Consider the following 25,243-nt stretch of genomic DNA (forward strand, 5'->3'; position numbering starts at 1 on the left):
CCTTGGAGTAAGGGGGTAGGCTGGAAGGAGCAGCTTTCATAGACAAGAGTAGGTCAGTGGGGCCATCCCAAATACATTTGCACAGGGAAGAAACCCAACCTTTTCTCCATCTTAATGACCAGGGAGCCAAGGACCAGGCCAGTGCCCACTGAGCCCCCTTTCAGGGTGCCCTCCTTTCCCACCCCAAGCCAGCAGCAATGTCAGTTTATGATCCCCACTCCCCTACCCCAAAACCACCCTACCTGAGCTCTTTTTCCAGATAGCTCCTGGTCTTCAGCAGTTTTTCGAAGCACCCATGGCACAAGTACCACAGCACATAGCTCCTCCCATGCTGGTGACTCTAGCTGGAGCCTAGTTTTGTGACAGCCATTAGGAAAAAATTTTTCACAGAAAGGGTCATTGGGCACTGGCAGAGGCTGCCTAGGGAGGGGGTTGAGTCACCTTCCCTGGAGGGGTTTAAGGGACGGGTGGATGAGGTGCTGAGGGGCATGGGTTAGTGATTGATGGGAATGGTTGGACTCGATGATCCGGTGGGTCTCTTCCAACCTGGTGATTCTATGATTCTATTCGGTGATTCTATGATTCTATTCTGTGATTCTATAAACCACTTGATGCGATTTTGATGGAATAATTTTATTGCTTAGTGAATAATTAAAGTACCCCAAACATGACACTGAATGCACTAGAACACATACTAGTACCACAGAAACACAAGCCTGTTTCCCATGAATGCTGCTGCAAGAGCAGCAGCCTCCTGGATATGTTGCTGAATGCCTCGCTTGCCCTCTGTTGGGTGGCTGGAGAAGAATTTACCATCTTGATAATGAGTGCTGCTTTCTGGACTTTGTGAAAGAGGGATGCAGAGTGATGAAAGCATTGAAACCAGAGCAGTCCTTGCTTGATAGCCTCTCCAGCCTTCTGATTAGGAGGTCACATTCAATGAAATTAAAAGCAGTGATTTATTTAGAGCAAAGTAATTAATAAGTGGAAGATTGTAATGTTTTATGCAGCATATAATGCAGACAACCTGTGGAGTTCAAGTTCCATGAAAGGGTCACTGAAGCTAAAACAGTGTGTAGGTGGGAAGGAAACAATGGCTAATTTAATGCCCACTAGCAGGCTATGCAAGCTGAAGTGACAAACATAATTAAATCTCATGCTTCGGGGCATAAAATGAAGGGGTTGAGTAGTGGAAGTAGTTACGTGTGAAGAAGGTCTGATCCTGAGAGGTGCTGTTTACCTGCAATTCTTACTAAGCTCAGACAGCGAAAAGACACTCAGGAATTGCTCAATGTCTCCGCTGGCCAAGACTGCACTTGCTAATTTTCCTTATTAATAAACCCCGTAATACTTTAGCCTGCTGGCACAAACATTCATTTTGTTACAGTAACATTTATGTCCTTTCACGGAAGACTCAAACATTAAAGCTGCTTCTAAAATAAGATTTTATGGCGATAATTTGCAGTGGTGCTGGCAGAGGATTTGTCTCTCAAAATATGCTATAATTATTTATCTAGCAAAGGTACTTACGTAGGCTTATTATGAGAAAATGTGAGCATTTCATAACCTTCAGTGGATTTATCTTCTCAGTTCCCTTCCTCAGCAGAGGAACCGATACTAGCCCCACCCTACAGCTAGGGAACTTCTCTGTGAGGCAGACTGTAGGCTTCCATTAATCTTTTGCGGTACCCAAGATGGACCCAGCTGCCCACTTTGACTGTGAGCTCATGCATCCTTGGACACGCAGTGCAAGGTACTAGATGGGACGGTTACCTTCTGCACCAAGGTGGGGCTAATCGCACTCCCCCAGCCCTTGTCATTGAGAGGGAAGAGGTAGGGAGGTCAGGCAGGCTGAATCCAGCCTTCAGTAACCTGCCTACAGCAAAGAAAGGAAATGTTTGCATTCATCTGCTATCCAGCTAAGGAGGAAATTTGTCATCTTTCCTCTGTGATTTGAGAACTGGGCAAGCTAATACCTCCTGGTATGGCTTAGGTAGAGCTGATCCTGTTTCGGTGTAAGATGGACTGGGTGGCTTCTTGAAGTCTCTTCCCATCCTGTCTGCAGTAGTAAACTCAAAGAAAATTGCATTCTTTATCCTAATAAATCTCTGTAGCTAAACACCCAATACCTAACCCCATAATTCATGCTTTTGGGGAACTGCCGTGTGGGTTCTGTGCCATACAAAGCTCTTAGGTGTGTAAGGCTAAGGCAAAAGTAGCTGGAGACAGTCACCATGAAATTAAGAACAGCTAAAGTGAGTAAACTCATTTTTTTTTACTTTCTGTAGCCAGCCCCGTAATCTCCCCCCGTAATCTCCGTCTCTTGCTTTCCCTCTTCTGGTCATAAATTTGCTGCCTTTTGCACTAAGCAAATCTGATACACTGTGCTAAATATTTTAAATCTGGCAACCAATCCCTCATTGCAGAGTGGCATGATTGCATTACAATGTATTAGAACAACATGACTTTGCCAGAGGGTGTTTGTTGGCACTGTGTTGAGTGAAGGAGGCAGCTCAAGTTTGGGAAGTAGCTATCAAGTCATTTATCAATGTTCGGTTCTAAAACACATGGGGTTGCACCAGCTCAAGTAGCCTCAGAGAAATAAATCTGGAGGCTGAGCCAGAAACACTGAATACAGACAGATCTTTGAGGGAGCTTCCCAAAACCCAAAGTCTTAACAAAATATCAAGCTGAGCTCCTGTGACAGATTCAACACATGCTTTTGGCATTTATTCTATTGCATTTTGTCTCTCCTTTTAGGTTAAGATGAAATATGTGCTGTTTTTCAGTCTCTTGGCTAACCTGTAGAAAGGGCTGATTTGATATCATGCTGTTGTAGCATAATGGAAGATCTCTGATGAACCAGATGGAACCACAGGAAGCCAACATGTGGTGTCTAGAGCTTATTTTCCTTCATAATATCCTCATAGGATGGAGGCAACTCAGTTTCTCCAAGGCTGAGCCGTGGAGCAGGAGAGGAGGACATCTCTGCAGTCATGCAGGGGTTCAGAGATCCGGAGAATGGGCACTGAGGCTCTTCACTCTCTGGGGAAAAAGCAAAGCCACAATCATGTAGCAGACAGACATGAAGAGCAAGTGCCGGGGTGAAAGGGGTGAGCCTGGGAGGACCTGCCAAGCCACTTAGAATCAAGAAATGCACAGATATAATTTTTGAAGCATGGCATCACAAAGTCTTTTACCACAAATTCCAGATACAAGAAATGAGAATAAAGGAATTTTGGTGGGTTTGGGATGGGTCCTCCCTGTGGAGACACTGTTCATGACCACCCTGAAAGCAGGCAATATCTCCTTTGGGAAGGGCTTAGCCTAATGACAGAATAGGCTTTATTCTTGAAGAGACTGTTGTCTGGCCCAGCCTGCTGGTAATACTCTCTGTCAGTGCTGGGTGCTATACACAGTCATTATAGCCCAGACCTCAAAAGTCTTGGTGCTCAAAATGCTGAGGGCGGCTACTGTGATGAACAGCACCCACCAAGTCAACATATTACAGACACCAGGTATATCAGTCAGTTGAGCTGCCTGCTGGGGTGGCTCATGTACACCAAGAGGGTCTTGTCTGAGCGAGAAATGCTGGCCACATGTTTGAAAGGGCGGCCTGACCCCAAACATTTTCCATGGCTGAGTACGTCAGGTAGCTGAGTGTCCCGGCACGAATAAGATGGTCCCACACATTTCCAGTGTTAGTATGGCCAAGTCTTGACTAGGCACCTTTGGGACGCATGGAGAGTTCAGCTGAAGGTATGGCTAGGGAAAAGAGGACATGGCTTGCTTACACCCTCCAGCCCATGGTCTGAACATTTGCCCAAGATGCCTGAGCTGGGCACCCCAGCTATTTATGCATTCTATATATATATTCTATTCACTAGAAACACAGCACCCACTGCAGCCCAGCTGCTACTCAGCCTGGCTGCCTCTTACTATGCACTCGATGGGCCATGGAGAAGCCTACCAGGGCCAGCAGGACCTTGCAGCAAGTAGGGAGAGGACTAACCACAGAAGGCACCTGAACTACTGAGTGCAAAGACGGCCAGCGTGCGTCGGTGGGGGAGGCAGCTCTGTCGTTTCAGCCAGCACTGCAGGCAGCAGCAGATCCCGCAGGACAGGAGCAAGGCCAGGGAAAAAAACATCAGGAACCTGATGCAGAAGTAGTAGGGGAGGAACAGTACCATTACCATCTGTGGGCAGCACCGACAGATGGCTGCATGTCTTCAAATTAACATATTCATTAACATCTTTTTGCAAATAGCTGTTAAATGTTGCAGTTTCCCCATCAGTGTACTGGACATGATCAAAGTCCTTGGAAACCAATGTCTCATTGCTCAGTACCAGGTGCTGGCTGGAAATTTAAACATTTCTCCCCAAAATCATTTATCGCTTTTGCCCAGCTCAGTTGTCAGCATACAGTGAAGAGGATAAGGATAAATGATTCCCATTAGTCAGTAAAGACAGAACACAGGGACAGCCCAGGAGCAATGCTTTCTAGCTATCAGTCTCTCTTAATGCTTTTTTCTCTGTATATCCATCAAAGAATATTATCTGACAGCTTTTCCTTCTAAAACATATCTGAAACTTACCACACATGCCAGCTGCTAAAGTTTTCATCACTCTGCCCAACACACCTAATGAGGGGAAAATAAAAGGAACTTTCAGTCCAGCGTGAGGAGACTATACTGGCTCCAACGCACATTTACCAACACAAAACAGTACATCATCGGTAAGAAGAGAGCTGAGACGTTTTCCTTCATCGAGGGAACCCTATTAGAAGTTTCTCTGTGTAGATGGAAGCAGATGGAGACAGTGTACAAAGCAGCATGCAACTGGTTTGCCTTTCAAGACTGGTATCAGCCATCAGAGTTTTTGCTGCAAACCCAAAAGGTTGCCAGCCTCCCTTTCCTACTTTGGAAGAAAAACTAAATGTCACTTTTCCAGAAGCCCTTATTCCTCTGCCATGCCAGTGTGCTGGGCAGGAGCACAGCACCCCCAAAAGAGCCCAGGGTGGGAGCAGCTGTGGGAGTGAAAATGGAGAGCCAAACTCACCTCTCGCCAAGTTCACAGTCCAACTCAGAGTCTGCTAACTGAAAACACACATGTAAATCAGAGAAAGCAGATGTGTGTTGTTATTTAATAGTTTACCAGTGTAATTAATGATCTTAGAGTGGGAAGTACAGAGGAAAAGCTATCCATACAGGTGCTGGCTCCTGTAGGGATGAAAAACAAACTTCTCCCTAAAGACACAGGGCTGAGCACTCGCCTCTGCGTGTCTCCAGTCTAGCTAGCCCATATTGAAACCAAGGGGCAACCCTGTAGAGAGCTCAATAAATTGAATAGTTTGAAGATGAAAGCTAGGGAAAGGGGAAAGCATTTCTTTTGATGTGAAGGAGTGAAGGACAAAAGCTGGGAGACACAAGTAGGAATTGGAAACCTATTTACAGAACTGGGCTTTGCTATTCAGAAATATCTGCTGATATGTCTTGTAACAAAAGTCTTGGTCTGTAGCTCATTTTCCAGTAGCTTATTGTGAATATAGCTGCAAATTGGAGCTATTTCGACCAGACGTGCTCTAGCCAGCATTTTCCTGTTTTTAGATAGTAGTGGTGCATCATTCCCAGAGTCAGATTTCAGGTATTCCAAATATGTGAACCTGAAACTTGTTTTTCAGGTATATTTTCTAGCCTTTTTCAAGCCTTGGTGATTTTAGCCTCTGTTTCAGATTAATTGGGCAAAAAGTAACTGCAGAGGTTTATCAGTACGATTGAATCAAATTCAATATAATTATTTGCTGACTTGTGTTAGGTGTGTTATAACACTTGCCAAAATATGCTACAAAATCCCTTCAGGAACAGAATTGCAACAACACTGCGAAGCAGAATGAGCAAGCTGGAAAAATTTAGATTTATTTTGTGGAGAAAACAGTTAGAATGTAATTTGTAAGTCATTACTTTGTTCTGCATTAGAACTTCATATCAAATATGTATAATTCAGAGAACTCATATCTCTAATTAACATGACTTCTTTGTAAGGATTTTGCTGTGCAAACTTGTGTCGATCTAAACAGCAAGAAATCATCCCACAAATCTCTGTAACGTGTCTGATCCTGTGCACGCATTGCCTTGCAGTCCTTAGTTTCACCAGAGGTGTTTAAGTGTTGTAAGTCTTTCATATAAAACATTGTGTATGAAATTTCATAACTGCTTGAAACTCAAATGAGGAATAGAGAAAAAGACAAAAGCATCAACTCTTCCAGACACGTCCTTTTAAAACTGATCTAATTTGCCATGTCACAGTGTTACACATGCACCCTGGTGCAGAATATTTTTTTTTTGTACTTCAACTGATTATTAGAATAACAGGTCACAACCAGATCTGCTGTGATTATGTGCACCCTGAGTACTCTTCATGGCTGAATGACAACCTCTGGACTCTTTCCATCCTTCACACTATCTCAGCAGAGGTACCTTAGCATAGTTAGACTGCAGCATTGTGCATCTGCTCTGAGGCAGTAAAATCAATGCAGCCAAACACCTACCCATGCTGTTGAAGACATGTACTCTTCCATTTCAATAGCCATGGGCAGAATAAAGGACCACAGCAGTCATATTTTCTCTCCATTAACTGGAATTGTTGTGAAATTAAATCCTCCCCAAAATCTTGAGGTTCTCAAAAAATTCTTCTCCCCAAAATAAAAAGGACTGATGACTACGTTCTATAAAGGTTGAAATCTTCTCTCCCCACCCCTGGCCAAGAATCCCTAAAATCAGCCTAGTCCCAGTGAAGGGTTTGGTTACCTGGAAGAAGATTAAACACAGAAGTCCAGTTCCTGTGATCCATGAAGTGAAACACAAAGCTCCAGGTCTCCTCATCACTAGAGGGAGAAACGTGGGAAGAACTTTGCAGCAGTGTTTCGCCCTCTGTAATTTGGAGCTTTTAAAACTTCTCAGCACATTGTGCCTTCTGCCAAGAACATGTTACCCAATGGCTTCCCATGTTTCAGAAATTACTGCTAGCCAGGGAAATAATTTGAGGCTGCATGGACACATTCAAACAGCTGCTAGAAGTTAAAGGAACACTAGTTTAAGGTCAGCACCTTGCAGTTGTTTCGGTGTTTTCATAGCTGTTCACAAATTCTTGTTGCTGAAGCTTAGTTCCATATTAACCCATGGTTGTATTTAACAGGACCTGCTACAAATAACACTTGAGACCATACCTTGAGGCTGTGCTTTCATTACACATTGCCTTCAGCTGCAATTTTAGTGTTAACAGGAAAAGTAGAGCTACCTCCAACCACCTCCTATGCACTGTGCCTACCACCTCAAACATACACCAGAGATGAAGGAAACCCTTCCCAGCCTGAGACAACCACCCCTGACATCTGTGCTGCTGTTATACAGCTGTCAAGTGTTGGTTTGCTAGGAAAATGCATCTGAAAAAATGCACATCCCCAGCTATTCTCATCACACAAAACTTCATTGCACGATATAAGGACCAATTTGATTCTACTGGATACAACCAGATGATGTGGTTAAACAACGGTGGAAGATGGTTTGCACCGTAGCTCTGATCACTGCAGAATGGGTGATCCTGATTTGTTCAGTAATAGGTTGTCACTGAAGTTTATTGCCCATGGCTGAAATGCACCATTAACTGCAATTCTTCCAGATTTAACACAAAGGGTGTTGCCATGAATATGTTTAGTTGTTAAGCATTATGTTGTGATGCCATTACTTGAGTAATGATTGACAAAGCTCAGCTGTTCTTGAGATACACCTCTGTGGCTTCGCTTCAAGTAAAAGGTCAAGAAGCCTGACAAACTCTGATACACATACTCAACCCAGGTTTGTTATTTATTGTTAACATTTCGCATAAACCCTGTCCAAATCCTACTGTTCTCAAATGTTTACTTACAGCTCACTGCTAATTAAAGGCAAGCCTTTGAAACAATGCCCTCTGAGAAAGCATCTCTCATAATGGTGCTAAGCGCACGTGCTACACAATACAAGTGTCCTGAACATTTTGGTGTCCTAGTTCAGACCAATCCTTTTCAGTTTTGTTGAACAGTAAATTGCCAAACCAATTTCTTAGCTCTTTTCTTAAAAGAAAAAGCTCCCGCACAGCACAAAGCTGTGCACAGCCTTGCAGGGAACCTTGTGACTCTTACAATTTTAAGCTTCAAAGACATCATCCATCAGTGAACTAATCTCAGATTTCTTCCTCTCACAATTACTTCCCTCATGCCAGCACCCAGGATACTTCCAATTCAGAGCTACCAAATGGATCATCCCCAGTATTTTGGGGGACAGGCATGACAATGACCTCCTGGTACTGAAAAATAACACATAGCATCTGTTCTGGATCTATTTCTAGAAGAAAAGGAGAAGAATTGATTTCTGCCACTGCTCAGCTTCCTGGCCTCGAGGCAAAAGTTGAAGTTTTCTGCTGGTTGAACCCATACAGAGGTCTCAAGTGGTGGTGGCAATTTGTGGAGCCTGTCACTGTAATCTTGGTACGGATGTTGAAAGGAGAGAGAGAGTTGGCTAAGAGGGGGTCTATCAGCAGCCCTATCTTTTCCTTCAGGCATGACCCCGATACTCAAAAGAGCTGCTGCTTCAGCAGAAAACCTCACCCTGTCCATGATCTGCTGAGCAGTTTGAATACACGAAGGTCATAAAGAACCCCAATACTTACTGTAAGGCAGCCAGGATCTGACACTGAAACCCACCGCAGGCTGCGAGCCCTCCTGCCCACTCCCTGCCTACTGCAACACTGCTGCCTTCAGAATTTTGCAATACCAAGAGACTAGCTTTGTGGGTAGCTCTGTCTCCAAAGGTTATCTTCAGCCTGAGGGACTTTTCTAGGCTTTTTGACATTCCTCCATGAGGAGATATGCACACACACATGTATTTATGTACGTGAAAGGTAACTCCCGCTCCCTCCTCCTCATCCAGTACTTGATGAAAAGTTTGGTATGTCTTGCCTCCTCAATCAGTCACATCGACCTCATCAGTGGACTTGGGAAGCTGCTCTCTGATAGATGTTAACTCATGGCTGTCAGATCAAAAATCTGTTATTTCCCTGTCACCTTATGTCGTTGCTAGGTGACAAGTGCATTTCCCAGGCAGCAACAGGGACTACCGCAATATACAGTAATTTATGATTGTCCATTATCTCTGCTTAAAGTGCCTGGTCCTTTCGATGGGAGAAAGATGTGCAGTTCTAGCATTATCCAAAGTGTGACTTTTAGAGTTGTCATAGAAACTGCCTCTGCTGGGGGTTGCTCTTACTGGGCTTCATAAGAGGAGATGCAAGACTGGGAGGCAGGAAGAATTTGGGAGAAGCTGATTTAACTTATTAAGTTGGACAGGGTTGAGGTTGGATTGGTGGCCTGAATTTCATTAACTGATCTAGTTGCTCTGTGTGTGTGTGCTAGAATTGATGGCTTTTGCCATCTTGTAAGTCACACTATAATTTTCAGTCATGCTTTTGGTTTCAGCCGAAGTTTCAGGCAACACCCAGACGACCTCTGGATTCTGGTGAGAGTGGGATGGAATTTACTGGCAAACAAGAGCCCACACAGATCCCCCTGGCAGCTAGTCATTTATACCTGCTTAAAGTTCTTCCTTAGCTGCCTTCAGAATATTTGGTGGCTGCTGAGGACAATTTCTAGGAAAGCAGTCAGCTTGTTAATCTCTGACCAGCCCCTTAGTACAGTCCAAAATGGGACTGGGGAAGACTTTTCCATAAAGAAAGCAAGGAAGCGGAGTGGCAGGAGGAGAGATGGGACAGACACAGGGAAGGGCATAGAACAGGATGGAGAACACAGAGATGTAATATGGAGAAAGACGAGGAAAGGCAGGGCTTCCCTGCTCTCCTCAGTCTACAGGTTGACTACCAAGAGTTAATTCGGCACGTCTTGGCTTTATGTCACAATGTTTTCATATCATCCTCACAATCAATTTTTCCTCCAGCCCTAGACCTGCTGGGCATTCTCCCTTCCCTAGCTGACTTCACCACTGTGGCCGGCTCAGTCTTTACTTTAGCAGCTGTATCCTTGGTGCCTGGACTCAGCCAGACTGCAATCATCCCTCCTGACCTATCCTAGGAATGCTCAGGGCAGGTAAATTGAGTTTAGCTGAAGGCAAAGGTAACAGGGAGGACTAAGGATTGAATGTTGCCTCTCTTTAACTGAAGCAGCTTCAGTCTCATCCTCACAAAATGAAAGCTGCAGGGAGCTGCTTGCTCTCTACAAACACAAAGAAACGAATAAACTCAGCATGGGGAGAGATATTTAAGCTAATGGCCAGTGCTGGCATGGGAACAAATGGGAGCAAACTGGCCAGGAATAAATTGAGGCTGGAAATGCAAAGAAGGTTTGCCCCATCCGGAGCAGTGAGGTTGTGCAGCAGCTTGTCTGTGGGAGGACTGTGGGCATGAAACCAAATGGCTCCCGGGATAGAAGTCATCAAGCTCTCACAGGAGATATAACCATTTCAGCAGGACTTGCTGACCCAGGAAATCCTTTTCCACCCCGTGGAAACCACCCAAATTGGTCCTTAGACCCTCCAACCCATCTGCAGATACCGCAGACAGCTGAGAGAGCCCCAGGCTTGCATGGGCAAGGAAGGATGAACTCTTAAAACAAGGCTTGGTAAAGCTGGCACAGCCTGTTGTCTTTCAGAAGGGTTATAACTAGTTGCTGCTCACTGATGAATATGTCCCTTTGTGAGCCTGTGTGGAGGACGTGCTGCATAGAGGGAAGGAAGGACTCCCGGCACTGATTTAAATGAGTGCAAACAAGGATGACATTGTTTTGCTGCATCCTCCCCAGAAGGAAGGCTTTGAAGGTCACCCTCAAATCTGAGGCAACTGCAGCCACCTCCCTTGTTTCAGATGGTCCAGAGAACCCTTTCGTTTGCCTTGGTGTATCAGCAGGGAAAATCCAGTCAGTAAAGCCTTTTGCCTTTCAGAAAGCTAAAGGAAAAGGAATGTCCTTTTAGGTTAGTTTTTTTTAAAAGGGATTTCTCCAATATGTGCATGTAGGTCCCAGACCAAGAGCTACAGAAAACTCTTCAATACATAGCTGTTCATGGAGACCTCAAATCCTTAAATTACATTTTCATGGGAAGATAATACTTTAAAATTATCCAAAGTATTAAGTGCACTGAATTGTTGGAAATTGCCGTGAATTGTCCAGATATCCATGTTTCAATCCTACAAAGAACACCTGAAATAAATACTGCAACAACTGAATTATTGGGCATACATGAAAGGATCTAGGCAGAAGCTTTCTTGCTCTGGAATTCACAGGGGAAGAAACTCTGAAAAATGTACCTTTCCAGAGAGCGTCTTGTGTGTGCCTGCAACACTGATGCTGACTGTTCTCACCATTAAAGTCAGAAAACAGTGTGCAGTGCTTTATGGAGAGCTGTGTTGTGGTGGGGCAACGAGAAGCTGAAAGAATTTAGAGAAGTTGGGGTTTCCTCCACCCAACCTGAGTTTTGTTTTGAAAACTTATGGTGGATCCTAAAAAAAGAGAAAAAAAGTATCAAAATAACAGGATTTGGGCTAAGCATAACAATTTTTTGGCTTTATAGGAAAATTACAAGCTCAAAATTAAATTTTAAGACGTACTGCACCTGAGAAATGAATGGTAGTTTGGCTTTCCTTATTTCTGGCTTTCATTTGAAATAATTCCCAGCTCTGTTACTGACTTCCCACATAGCCATGAACTTCTGTGTATTACAGCCCACCGGGAAAAAAGGTGCAAGAGACCTTTCATCTCACAAGCTCTCCAGAGAGACACTGTGCCTCCCACAGAGTGTGTCAGAAATCAGTTCAAAGGTCTGGATAACCCTCAAGACTTAAGGAGCAGAAAAGCAGAATTAAGGATAAAGCTGATAAAATTAAAAGCAGCTTGAATGAAGAGATTGAGTATACCAGAAATATAGTCAAAGTAATCACAAGTAGAAGTTTTCTCCTTCATTTTTTTTAATGTGAAATTGAAGCTGATTATGGCTACCTGAATTCTGAAGCCTACTGTTGGCTCTTTGTGCTCAAACAGGTCCTCTTACTTTTAATCAGTTAAAATTGTATTTGTATTTTAATCATTAGAAATTATATTTGGGTTTTAATTCTTTTTCTGTTACTCTGTTGCCAGGAGCTAAGAAATTACAGCTAAAAAATTAAACATCTTTTGTATTTTAATCCCTGTAATTTACTTAGCTGCTGGGTGTAAAAAGACAAAAGGAGAAGAAATTGCTTGAAAGAAGACAGAAGCTTCATTTTCCCTTGCCTTTGAGTTACTGATATCACATTGGACTCCACATGGGAGGTTTTGGCTGAGAAATTAGCATAAGAATATCTGGCACATCCTGAAACACATTTTCAAGCCAATTTTCCAAGCAGAACCACTTAGCAATGAATGCTGAAATACATCACGCTGCTGGTCATTATCAGCTGGCAGATGCCCTACTTCACCAAGAAACCCCTCAGTCTAGGGTTAGCCCTGCAAGAGGGGCCACCTGTGTTTCCACCCAACGCTTCCCCAGACTTTCCCAATGTCTAGTGACTATTGCCACGGTTAATTCCTTACAACATTACTCTGTATCTTGAACACTCCTTAGTCACCTTTTATGGACTTATTTTGAATTGCTGGGGGCCTCAGGTGTAGCCTGTCTTTTGCCAAGCACTACTATTCTACCAGGGCTCCAGGTAGGGATGAAAAGTGGTTTCAGACCCTCATTTCTTGCAAGCAGGTTCAGTTCATAACAAGCAGAAGACAAATGCCCATGCACACAGAATTAGGAAAGGCCTCACAGCAGGATTTGTGGATTCAAGAAACACAGCAACAGCAGGCTGCACTCTAATGTTCCTCTTGTGACAGGTAAAAATTCAAATGTTCTGCCTGTGGAAAATGCTGAGTTGGTGCTTAGAGTGAGATGTTGTATACACACCTGCCTTGTGCTCCCCAAGCATGCTGCAGCAGTGTAGGTGGAATCAGGATAGGGATAGATGATCAGGTTCTTCTGGGTTTGCTACCCCTCCACATCAGCCTCGAGAGCCCTGCAGCACAGCCAGGCTGACATCCAGCCACCCCCAGCTCAGCTCACCTCCACTCTAGGCTCGTGACAGGTTGTGAAATGCTGGCTGGAAGACCAGATGGAGGGCTTGCATCTTCCTCCCTGTTCTCCAGGAGTTTGCTGCATGTATAAACAGGCAGAGAAACAGATGGAGGATTCTTCCAGGGCAGTCAGGGATTGCAGAAAAGATCATGCAAGAGGTATGGTTAGCATAGCCATTTGTACTCCTCAGCTTGCACCCCACTATTAGCTTTACTGTTTCATTTTATCTCCCAGCTTTGTATCTTCTGCTAGTAACATGTCTGAACACATTCTTGGGTTTATATTCAATACATTCAAACAGCATAGCTCTTCACATTTCTTTCCTTTAACCTTAAAACTCACCCTTTGATTTCCCCACTGATTTCTGCTCCCTACATTTCCCTCTAGCCAAATAGCACCTCCCAGGTGATACAAACCTTCCTGAGCTCATCTCCCCTCTCTAGAGACCTGGTTCAAATTCACCAGAAAACTTCCACTTGCCCTGAAGCAGTCTTTTATAATCCCCCCATCCCCCAGAGTCCTTTGCAGCTCTGGAAGCAAAAAGTGCAAACACTCAGAGCTGCCCTTAAAACAGGTGAGGGTGTTTGTGTAGCACCTGCTCCATAGGAAGGGAAAACAATCTCTTCTAGAACAAACAAACTCTAGCTGGCTGCTTTAGTAAACTCCTTCCTCATACTTACTGTTGTTATTTTTTTGTGTGTGCTGTAAAAGCACTTAGATGTGCTAGGGACTGTATAAATCTAAGACTCCTGATGCATATTCGAGTCTGAGTGTCAAAGAAGTGACTTTCTTCTCAATTCCGCCTGGGCAGCAAACAGCATTAGATATGGATCTAGTTTTTAGACTTCCCCATTATTCTAAAGCATTACTCCTGTCCCACCTCTCCCTGAGTCTCTCCAATGTGTTACAGACATTGATTAGCCCCAATCCTGTGAGAGAAGAAAAAAAATAATAAGTTTATGTTGACTCTTGGGATGCTTGGGCACAGTGTTTGAGTGGCTGAACAGAATTTTCCAGGGACTTGGTGGCAGCACTCAGGAGGGAACTCGGGAGTGCAGAGGTTCAGCTGTGTTGTGTTAAATATCACAGCTCGCACACCTAAAAGGTGTGCCTAGGGAAGGCTTTCTAGAAGAACACCCTTGGAGTAACAGAGCAATCTCAGTATAAACACTCAAAATCACCACTCAGACACCCATCTCCCCTCAGGTTTTCATCCATGCTTCTGTGCTGTCCTTACTCTTATAAACTCTGATGGCAGGGACAGAAAGAATGGGCTTAATCCTGCAAGGTGCAGAGCTCCTACTGCCTGCAGGCAGGATGGATGCTGGTTGTTGATCCTCAGGGTGAAACCCGGGCAGCCAACTCCTGCCAGGGAGGATGTTGCGCCAGGGGCCAAACACTGCACTGGCCACAACCAGTGTGAGCACCGTGGGCCCTGAATGGAGCACAACCATCTATGAATTTACTATTTCTTCTCGAATGCTAATTAGTTATTTACATAAAACTTTGGAACATTTTAATTAGTTGTGTTAATTTAGAATTCACAGAAAGAGAGCTGTAAAAGTCTATTATATGGGACGTTTATTCAAATGAAGCTTGAAATGGCACATGGTGATGTACTCACAAATCTCCTGCCAACACAGTGAGAAAAAAGAGAGGGTGGCCAGGCTTTGAGTGAGGCAGTGAGGCAGCAGGGAGATTGGCATTTCTGATGCACTGGGTAAAACTGAGAAGCTGATCCTGTTTAGGGAGATGGTCCTTTCCCACTTGAAGTCTCAGCTTGACAGCCTCAGACTCATATCGTCTTAATGTCGTAGTATTCGATGTGCCCTCCTCCTCAAGGAAATATTAATGTTTCTCTTTTTTTTTCTACTTGTCAGCTATTTTTTCCTAAACTTGTAGGAAGTCACTATTATGTTTGAGTTGATTTGAGATGATTCAAATCAGACTAAAAAGCAGTTTGTGAGCCATGAGAATGAGATGGAAGGACATCTGCCCATCAGTTATTTGATAACACTGGCGTGTTTATTTAGGACATTAGGTGATGCAAACAAATGCACTTGCAGTATGGACTTGCTAGGTGGGCTATAAGCTCTCCTTGAACTGCCTCACAAACCTTTACTATTCAGCTCAAGCCCCGAGATGAGCACCACAAGGCAGCAAACCCATGTCCTGCTCTGTGCATGCCCAGACATCACTGCTTTGCCACTTCACCTGCGGTTACTGCCTACACTGACAATAAATGCAAAGTGTGCTAGTCCTGCCTCAGCTGGAACTTTATTCTTAAGGCAGGAGGCAAAAGACTTTGTGTCATCAAGCTCTTCCTTTCCTCAACACTAAATTAAATTAAAGCAAAGCCACCTGTATGCGGCTAGACTCTGTAAATCCATCTGTCTCAAGTTGTTACAGAATCTAAATTGCACCACCACCATTAATCCCAAGATACAGAAATGTCTAGGCAGTTATATGAAATAAGAGACACTCTGCCCAAAGAGTTCATCTGGTGGGGAAAATTGTTTTCTGTATAGAATACAGCACACATTACCTCTTGAGGTTGAAGATTTGATTAATTAATCTAGAATTGCTCCAAGTACACTTTTACTTGGAAACTATCTTCCTTGAAGGAAATTAAGTTCCAGCATCACGCCCAGTTGTGATAGAGCTGTTGCCTGCCTGAAGAGCATGAGGACATCATGGAGCAAGGAAAACTCGATGCTATATCCAAAACATTACAAACTGAATTCACGGATAGTGATATTAAAGCTGAAAGGGAGCCACAAACTCTTCTCTGCTCTATGAAAAAAAAAAACAAAACAAAACTGTTCTCTCAGGGCTCACAAAAAGTCTAGAATATTTTTATGTCATTTGCTAAAAATCAACAGAACAGTAGGAACACTGCACTGAAACAGATCTGCTCCACTAAAACCAATGTGTGAGCTGTGCTTCCTGTACTTCCTTGATGACCCATAATCTGGCATTTTGCAGGCACAGGACAAACAATACTAGAAAGACTGTGTTTTCAAACCTGAAAGAAGGTTTTGACTGCATAGACTGCATGGGCTTCTATTACTCTGCATAGATAGTGGAAAACGTAAGTCATTGTTCATAGCAGGGAAAGATCACAGAGAACTGCTATGAGAGGCAAGAGGTGACTATCAGGAGCAAATGACCTCTTCATTTGTCTATGGGTTATGCTTGCAGAATAAGAAGCAGGGATAAGATCTGCTATAAAACCTGTTAAGATAGGGAGTAGAAAATATAAATTTGAGCTCTATGTTGTCTGGGAAAGCAAGCTGACCACTTATCCTAAGGATGGACTAGTTCACATGGAGATGGAATAACTAACCTGGAGGTGGCTGCTTCCATCTCTGTCTTTGGCCTCAGAGGAAAGGATTGAGGCGTAGCTCAGAACTGTGCAGTCCCATGGGAGGAGATGTGTTGTGGGTTTTGTTTCAGTCTTTATCAAAGATGAATCGCCTGAAGATACTTTGAGTATTGCTGTCACCATCAAGACAAATTGGAAATATTCTCTGGGCAAGAATTTGCTTGATAGCGACAACAGAAGGGAATGAAGGTAGAAAACACTGTCAGCCAGCTGGCAGGCAGTTCATGAGTGTCACATCCTTTCATCTAACCTTTCAAAGGCCATCAAAAATTTTTGCAGACAGTATATAAAAGCCCTGTGAAATTCAAGTCTACTGGAAATTATTGAGGACAAGAGCCAAGCAGAAGAAATTGGAAAACGCCATGGAAAAGGAGAATTTGCAGAACAATGAAGTATTTCTTTGCAAGCCTTTCTGTTTTGATGCATGAACTAGATTCACACTAACAGAGGTGCAGGGCATAGATAACTCATAGATACTCTCTTACTTTCCTCTGAATGCAGTAGGAGCCAAGACACCAGAACTGTGCTCAGTAGAGCAATCCCCATTTCCAATTTTGGGCTCCTGCTGTTTATTCAGAGTTCGCCTACTGACCTATCTTCCTGTCACAAATGTATTAAGTGCACATGTCAGAAGGACTGCCTGCAATATAAAACAATCAGTGAAAAGGAAAAGGGAACTGGAGATTATAAACCAAGTAGCTTTTACTAGCAGCTTCGCTGTGAAGGAGCTGGAAGTCATGGCAAGGCAGTGGCACATGTCAGGATAGTCCAGAGGGAAGTAATAGAAATGCTTGGGGAGCTCAGCCCAGAAAAAGCATGTGCAGCCTTGCTTTGGCCTGAGCATTGACCTCCTTCTCCAGGTACATAGAGGCTTCCTGGCTCAGAAAAGTAGGCACAACACCTCATTGTGCATGTGAGGTGGTTTTGTTTATGAGTTCAGTATCTCATGAATGAAGTGGAACGTCATGGCAGAAACTGGTGCTGGAGAGTGTTGGTCCATAGCATCAGGGCTGGGGACATTAGGAAATGATGTCCCTGTGCCCAATAGCTGACCTGTGCCTCAACTGACAGCTTTGCAATCTCCCAGGCTGGCCAGGACTCCGCAGAGCTGCAGACAGGGTGAGAGGAAGAGCTTTAATAATGGGTAGATCTTTCCTCATGAGCTTGGAAGGGTGAGTGGACCTAACTTTACTCTTCATCAGAAAACAGTCTCACAAAGCTTGTGTACTCATCTGATGAAGAATTGCACTTGGCAGATAGCAAATATATATCACACCCCATAAATCTTTCCTAAAAGGGCATCACAAATTAATCTCTCTGCTGGAGTTCTTCAGTTTTTTTAGGGCATCATTTATCAATTTAATTTAACATTACTTCAGTTGCTAAGGAGCCACAATTGGAAACCTCCACCAAACAGGTTTGAACATTAATGTCTGGCCATTTAATTGGAAAATATGAAAAAAAATCAGGCTGAAGACTACCCTCTCCAGCTACACTGCACACACAGGTATGGAAATTTTCCCTATTATATGTATCATAACACTGTTTATTAGTCAAGACTTGTAATTGTTGGAGAGAGCAGCAAAATCACAAAAGGTTCAATAAATGTGACTTGCAAATTAATCTCATTACACTTGAAATTGAAATGCTTTCCGTGCTCCTGGCAGAGGTACCTCAATGATACCTGAATTAGCTGTGCTTGTGTATTGCATATCATGATCCTTCTGCTTTACACAGTAACGCAGTAAGTCTCCATCAGGCCAGTGACGGGAAGGGGGATATTTACTTAGTGATGTGTGAAATGCTGAATAAAACTTCAGGAAATTTTGAGGAAAGAGAGAGCAGTGAGAGAAGAGCTTTATTACATTATTGGGTCACCATCGACTCCAGAAATTTTGAACATTTTTCAAATAATGAGCATCAAATGAGGGGGAAAAAGGAAGGTTCAATGCTGGTTCAAATTTCTGCACATCCAAAAAATGTATCTTCATTTCAATTAAATCTTGACCTATTTTTAATCAAAAGAGCCTGCTGTGTCTTGCTGCCTCAGAAGACTGGCATTGCCAGCAGGATGGTGCTATCTTAGGTCCCGGCTCACTGGGGAGTGATGGAGCTTTCCTAGGGGCAGTGCGGTACCAGCACAGCATGCAGGTGGTTCTGTCTCCATGGGTATCAAGGACTCCCTCCCATGTGTGTCCAAGTGCCTCTCCATCACTGTCGGGGAGGGCTAGAGCAGACACAAAGAATAAAATGACTTACCTGGTGTTGTAAAGCAGGTCTCAGATGTATAAGCAACTAGAACCATGAGAATGGATCAAACCTTCCATTTCCCAGCCCATGCATGGCGCAGGGTGGGGCATTGCACTGAAACCACCGTAGGGTCACAAAAAGGGGCCTGAACTGTCACTAAAAGGAACAAGATGGACAGTAATTTTACTAGATGAGTATTTTCAAAGGAAAACATGTTTTAAATAAGCTCCTGTGACATAAATAATAAATAAGCAATATAATATCTGCATACAGACATACACACATATACACATGCGTTATAAAGAGCTCTTCTTTACTCATTAATTCCCTTGGGAGTCAGAAAACTACAGCTGGAAGCATTCATTTGTATGCAGAGACAAGCAGAATTTTCTGGTTTTTACTAAGACAATATTTTTTGGCAAAACCTACCTCTAAAGTAACGTGCATCATATTCAATAATTTTGTCTAAAAAATAGCCAAAGAGATATTTTCAAAAAATAAGGAAACAAAAAGGCTGAATGATTTTTATATTTGCGATTTCACAAATTTTAACTTTATAAAACCATTCTTAAGACCTGACCAATTCAACCTTTGCATGAGGCTTCTGAAAATCTGTGTATTGCACTGGGAGTGGTTCAGCATGAAAGAGGGATGGGGTACTCGTCAGAAAAAAGTCAAAACTCCACAGATCTGATTTTAAGTGGGCTTAGACAAATGCTTCCACTGTTTTATTCATATTGAGAGCCAAAAATTTTCCAGTTCTCCAGGCATACCTCTATGTCTGAGAGCCAGGCAGGTGGGCCACCAGCTAGCAGCTCTGCTTGCTCCTTCCAGCCCCGCTCTTGCTGCCAGCAGCGGTGGATACAGGCAGTTCTGCTTCTGCCCCAGCACTTCCACTTGTGTGTTGCATCTTCAAACCACAAGGCATGAATCCTTGAGCAGTAATACTTGATCTGATACTGCATAATCTACTGAGCATATAAAAATTATTAAGACCAGAGTAATGTTTACCAGCAGAACAAGTTTGATAATACTGATTACTATTATTATTATTATTACTACTAATAATAAAGAATAATAATAATTAAATGATTTCCCTGGTCTGGGAGGATGAGATGCTCCCTAAAGCTTGAAGTGACTTTCAGTCAATATTTCCTGGCCTTTTGCTGCTTCTCCCTGACTTTGTTTCTGATCATAAACACAGAAGATTTAATCAGTCATTGCTCCCTCTGCTCTTGGAATCAAAGCAGTTCAAAGCACTCCTATTCACTAGATGTCATCAGGTCACAGTGATGAAGTAGCTGCGTTTGTATCCTTAATCCACTGCTTATTTCAAGGCAACATGAGATAGACCTGATAGTACTTTACCAAATAAAGCCCTGGACACTGTACCAAAGCACAACAGTGAGAGGAGGAAAGGAAAGACCTTCTACATTTCTTTAGGCTAATCTTAAAGGTTAATGGAAAAAGGACACAGATTTCTTGTGGGATTTTTTTGCTGCATATTAAACCTTTCTTCTGTTGAACGCAAGGCTGAGGTGTTCTTTATTTTCCTGCAGAAACTAGAAGTAGTTGGTTTTATTCGTAGTGCCACCAAGTTTTATCAACCTCACTACTGGAGAGTAGTTTCAGGAAGAGATAACAGATGCTACCAGCAATAACAACAGCATGTGCCCTTTGGGTATATAATGGACATCCAAAGGTCTCACCTAGCTACTTCCAGAAGTACAAACATGCTTGGAGAGAAAAATGGAGACCTGTGCCCTGGGGATTTGCAACCGCGCCTTTCCTCTGCAGACAGGCACACAAGGATGCCTGAGGGATTCACCAGCTCTGGGTGTACATACTCCTGCTTTAGGCACATCTCTAGCAATCCACTTTGTTTGGTTTTTCACTGTCCAGAACAAGCCCCAGTGAGAACCTGCACCATGGTTGTTCCAGAGACCCTGCTCCACAGAGCTGCAAAACTTCATAGTGCCAAATGCTCCCTTGTTAGGGCTCATCAGGTGTTAAACTAACAACAATATCTACTATAAATACTTCCAGGGATGACAAAACTTCACTCTGCATTGCAGTTGTTGCTTTGTTGGCTGCTACTTGCTGTTTGTAAATGCACAGAGTATTTTGAACAAATAACTCTTCAGACTCTTCTCTTCAGGACATTGCCTAGTGACTATTCGTGCTCCGCAATGAAAGAAACTGATTCTTCATTCAACAAATGAAATGTTTGCCAGAATGGCCTATCAAGAAAACATACTCTCTGCCTCTCTACTACTAGGCAGGACCAAGCTTTACCAGCCTGCAGAAGGGACCCTGCTGCTGCTCAACCCTCAGCACATCATGAAGAAACTCCTCGCTATGTGCTCCTCGCTTGCATCATCAACAAAAAATGCCACAGTCAATATTTCTGAGGTAGCTCTGGCTATTGGGGACTGGAACCAAGATACACAAGAGAAGAGGTATCTGCTAAGAGTCGCTTAGAGTCCAAACCACACAAATTTTTTCACAAGCTGATGCAAGATCTCTGGGCTGCTTTGCCTCAAACACCTGGAGCATTTCTTTTGCTTGGGCAAGTAATCAAATAGTTGTTACCCTCACTACATGTAAAAGAGCACTTAAGCTTGTCCTTAATTTGCAGGATTGTGTTTAATGTTAAACTCATGTTTAAACAACAAGCAATTTTTTTCCTTTAATTAGGATTTATACAGGTTCCCATCTGTACACTACACAATGAAGTCCTAATGAGCAGAGACTCTAATTACGATAATTCTGTAATTGAAATAATGGCATACCTCAGAATAAGACTATTATGTTGCCAGATAATGGACTAATGAGGTCCAAAGAAGGACTGACAAATGTCTGTGTAGAGTCTTGCAGTTCTTATGAGGACGTGCCTACTTGCAAGCACCTCCATGTAGTACTCAAACATGTACAATATAATATATAGTGTGACATGTTCAAAGATTTGTATCAAGGTATTGGCAGTGGCTGAAGGTCAAGGGCATGTCAAAAGCAATGGAATTAATTATTAATGCAAGTTAGAAGAAAATAAGCCAGACAAGGCTGCATGAAGTGATGTAGGAGACAGATTAAAAGTATAAAAAGGGAAGTCAGCGGGAGTTAACACCAGGTAAACAATCAACATCTACCGCAATATTGGTCCCATCAGCTGAAACCAACTTCCTCCACACTCTGATTGATGACATACACTTGAATCCGATATTTTTTTCTGGCCTAAATGACCAGCTCTAATCATGAGCTCCACACATTGTTGCTTTCTTCATCGTTCAGCTAGTCAGGAAAGAAAAGATAATCACAGAATATTTGTTTAGTAACTGTCTGGCTCTATTTTGGAGTTTGCTTCTGGTGATAACAAATGCAACTCCATTATGTCATTTGTCATGTGAACAGTCAGGTTGAGGAACATTTTAAATCAGGAACTATTTTGGTTTTCATGAGAAATAACCCCACAGAACAACTGACAGCATGTGTGAGCAGAAAAATTCCATGCCTGAAAATGATGGGTTAGGTGATTTTACTGGATAAAAAACTTAAGGAAATGTATTTTCACCAGTGGATCAGAGCATTCATGGGGAAGGGAAGAGTTGCATCCCCATATTTATCCTCACAAGGAATCCAGATTGCAAGTTATTTAACTGGCTTGCTAGGGCACATTTGTTTTCTGTTACCTTTTCTACTATCACCTATTGCAAGGTAGAACTTTTATTTATATCTTGAACATGCTAAAAATGATACCTGACTAAACCTGACTTAAGTACAGATGAAAGAAGTTGTAATTATTTCTCAGGTATGGCAAAAGCAGGGAAGTGGATCTAAAGGAAGGCACAGACCAGACATTATGCAGAGATATGCAGAGCACTGGGGAGTCATAGCTCTCGTCCAAACAATTCCCTCCCCATAAACCCACCTCTACATCAGAAACATTAAATTCCCCATGTTATACACCAGTTACACAACTTTTTCCTGACTTGAGATGGCCCAAAGCAATGCACTTCTCCTCTGGGGTGGTACATCACCTGCATCCCCTACACAACGGACAGATGTCATTCTTGGTGAACCTGAGCACGGTGATTTGGACTCAGCTGGAAGAATAGTGGCTAGGAGCACACAGACATTGTGAGAACAAACTGGAAATTTCCTCAAGGGGTATTTTCAACCTCAAAATAATTTGCTAACTGATTGCACAACTGTGGGTTGAGAAACTTGTCTAAAGTGAATGGTCAAAGAAAAAACATCCATTTAGTAAGGTATCCTCCCTGTAATAGGGGAACAGAAGTTGTTTGACAATACTTTGGGTAATAAGTTGAAGACTGTAGGTGACTAATAATAGCAGCGCCTTTTTTTTCCAGAAATATGAGAGTCATAAAAATGATGGTTTAGAAGGACCAAAACTATTTATAAACTGAAGAAGAATTCAGTGAAGAGTTTTGACTAAAAAGGAGTGGAGGGGAGAATTTTAATGTGCTTGAAATAGAAGTTAAATCTTAAAGAAAAAAAAAAGCAAATTCAAAGTATTTTAAACGATTTTTTAAAAAAGTTGAGTAGCTCAAACCTCAAAGAGCACCTTTTGTTTCAGATCAGATAAAGATTTTATATTTACCTGGATGAGCAATGCCGCTTTGAAATGTCCTATAGCTTCAGCCTTCTCAGGATGGGAAGAGGACTTCAGTTCACCCAGGATCTTTCACCCATGCTTTACACAGAGAAATAATAATACAAAGGTATTTAACTGAAAAAATAATAAAGTTCCCAGGGGCACTGACTTCCATCACAGGGTTTATTGTTCATTTCCTTTAGGCCAATTACTCTCTTCAGAAATTTCTCTGGCATATTATGAAGACTAAGTGTTAAACCTGGGAGGCTGTTTAACTTGCAGCCTATGGAGCACATCTTTACATTGCTGGTTAACGACTTGTGAACTTCATTGTCAGATGCTGCTTTGCGACTTTGCATCTCCCAGTTGATGGCTCTCTGCCATGAGCCGAGCAACTGCTGGGGTTTGAGGGTTCTTGTCGCCCTTGTGAAATTCAAGTTCATTCTTTTTCGGCTTCCCTCGCTTTCTCCCTGCAAATTTATGACTTGCTAACAAATGTGTTGCTCTTGATTCCCTCCTCTTCAGTGATCTTTAAGATCTCTCATTTCATAAGGAAGAGGCAGGTGGGTGATCTGCTTCCAAAAAAAAGTTTCCATAAGCGTGCCTTGTGTCTTAAGGCTGCCTATACATCTACCCAATTTCTGTTGACTTTATTTAGTCTTTTTTTTTTGTCAAATTACATAGCAGTAATTAACTGCCCTAACCAAAGTGTTTTCTTCAAGGTGCCCACATTCCTGTGAGAGCTGTGGGTTGTGGTACCCACACACGCAGGCAGTATTCTTTCATCATCCTTCATACAAATTGAATACTTCCTCTGCTGATCCTTACAGCTGTTCTCCAAATACCATCCACAATTAATGAAATATTCCTGTGGCTCACCCATTCCTTCAGAAACCATTGCCCATGCTTGAAATACCCTAGGAGGCTAATAACTTTTTTTGCAAATAAAATTTTGGCTCAATCCCTTTTCCTGCTACAGGAAAGAAAATAGTCTTAAGGGCTTCTGATTTTCCCTTGAAGGTAGATGTGGACACCCAGGACCAGAAATCATCAGGAGCATCCCTGAGTCCTGCCCTCTGCTTTCACAGAGCTCATGATCAATTTTCATTTAAAAATGGATCAATCTGTTAGGTTATTTTACCTTCACCTGCCAGGAGGCTACTTCAGAAGCTTTCCTCCCTCGTGCTTCAGGAGGTAATGGTAAAGGAGTGGGGTTGACGTTTAGCAGAAGCCACCCACATCTAAGCAGCACCTTTGCTATGACACACTGTCTGCAAGGCTCACACGTCCCCCTGCTCCTGCCACCTGAGCTGCTCCACTGGGGCTGCACTGTGCTGATCTGGCACCTAGGAAATCAATAGCAGTTGGGTGGGAGGAATTACAGCACGTTCCTCGTAATTGTGCAAATGCAAATTTATTACTCCAAAGTCTTCTCTAATGTAAACCCAGTGAGGTCAATGGAGTTAGAGCAAAACTGGCCATTTTGCTTCATTTCTTATGTTCATTTTTATGATGATGGATAACAGCTACTGAGAGAAAGGAACTTTCAAATGCCTGGAGATACACTAACCTGGGAAATGAGCTGAAAGGATGCCAGGAATCACTCCTTGTGCAGATGGATATTCTGCCTAACCACAGCTCTCAAACGTCACCAAAAACCTTCACCAGCATGAACAGCTACAGCTCCATCAGCACAGCACTGATTAACAGTCCTGCCCTTTGGTTAAAACACATCAGCCTGTTATGGAGGAATTCCCAATTTTGACAAGTATCAGCATCTCCCTACATCACGGCCTTGCTAACCTGCAGCTGCCTTCTCCAGGGACTGTGTAAGGTTTTCTTCAGTTTCTTGAGTTT

At 42.9% G+C, this 25,243-nt stretch overlaps 1 protein-coding gene across 1 annotated transcript; it reads right to left on the bottom strand.

The window, feature by feature from the left end:
• Positions 1–1,792: 1,792 nt before the first annotated feature.
• On the bottom strand, positions 1,793–7,204 carry TMEM207 (transmembrane protein 207). Its single transcript, XM_069864860.1, has 5 exons — positions 6,807–7,204; positions 5,059–5,096; positions 4,596–4,640; positions 4,013–4,155; positions 1,793–3,045 (listed from the first exon to the last, which is right to left on the bottom strand). The coding sequence occupies exons 1-5, from the start codon at positions 6,879–6,881 to the stop codon at positions 2,897–2,899; spliced, it is 450 nt and encodes a 149-aa protein (XP_069720961.1). The 5' UTR covers positions 6,882–7,204; the 3' UTR covers positions 1,793–2,896.
• Positions 7,205–25,243: the final 18,039 nt, after the last annotated feature.

Source organism: Phaenicophaeus curvirostris, chromosome 10 (genome assembly GCF_032191515.1).
Source record: "Phaenicophaeus curvirostris isolate KB17595 chromosome 10, BPBGC_Pcur_1.0, whole genome shotgun sequence".
NCBI classification, from domain to species: domain Eukaryota; kingdom Metazoa; phylum Chordata; class Aves; order Cuculiformes; family Cuculidae; genus Phaenicophaeus; species Phaenicophaeus curvirostris.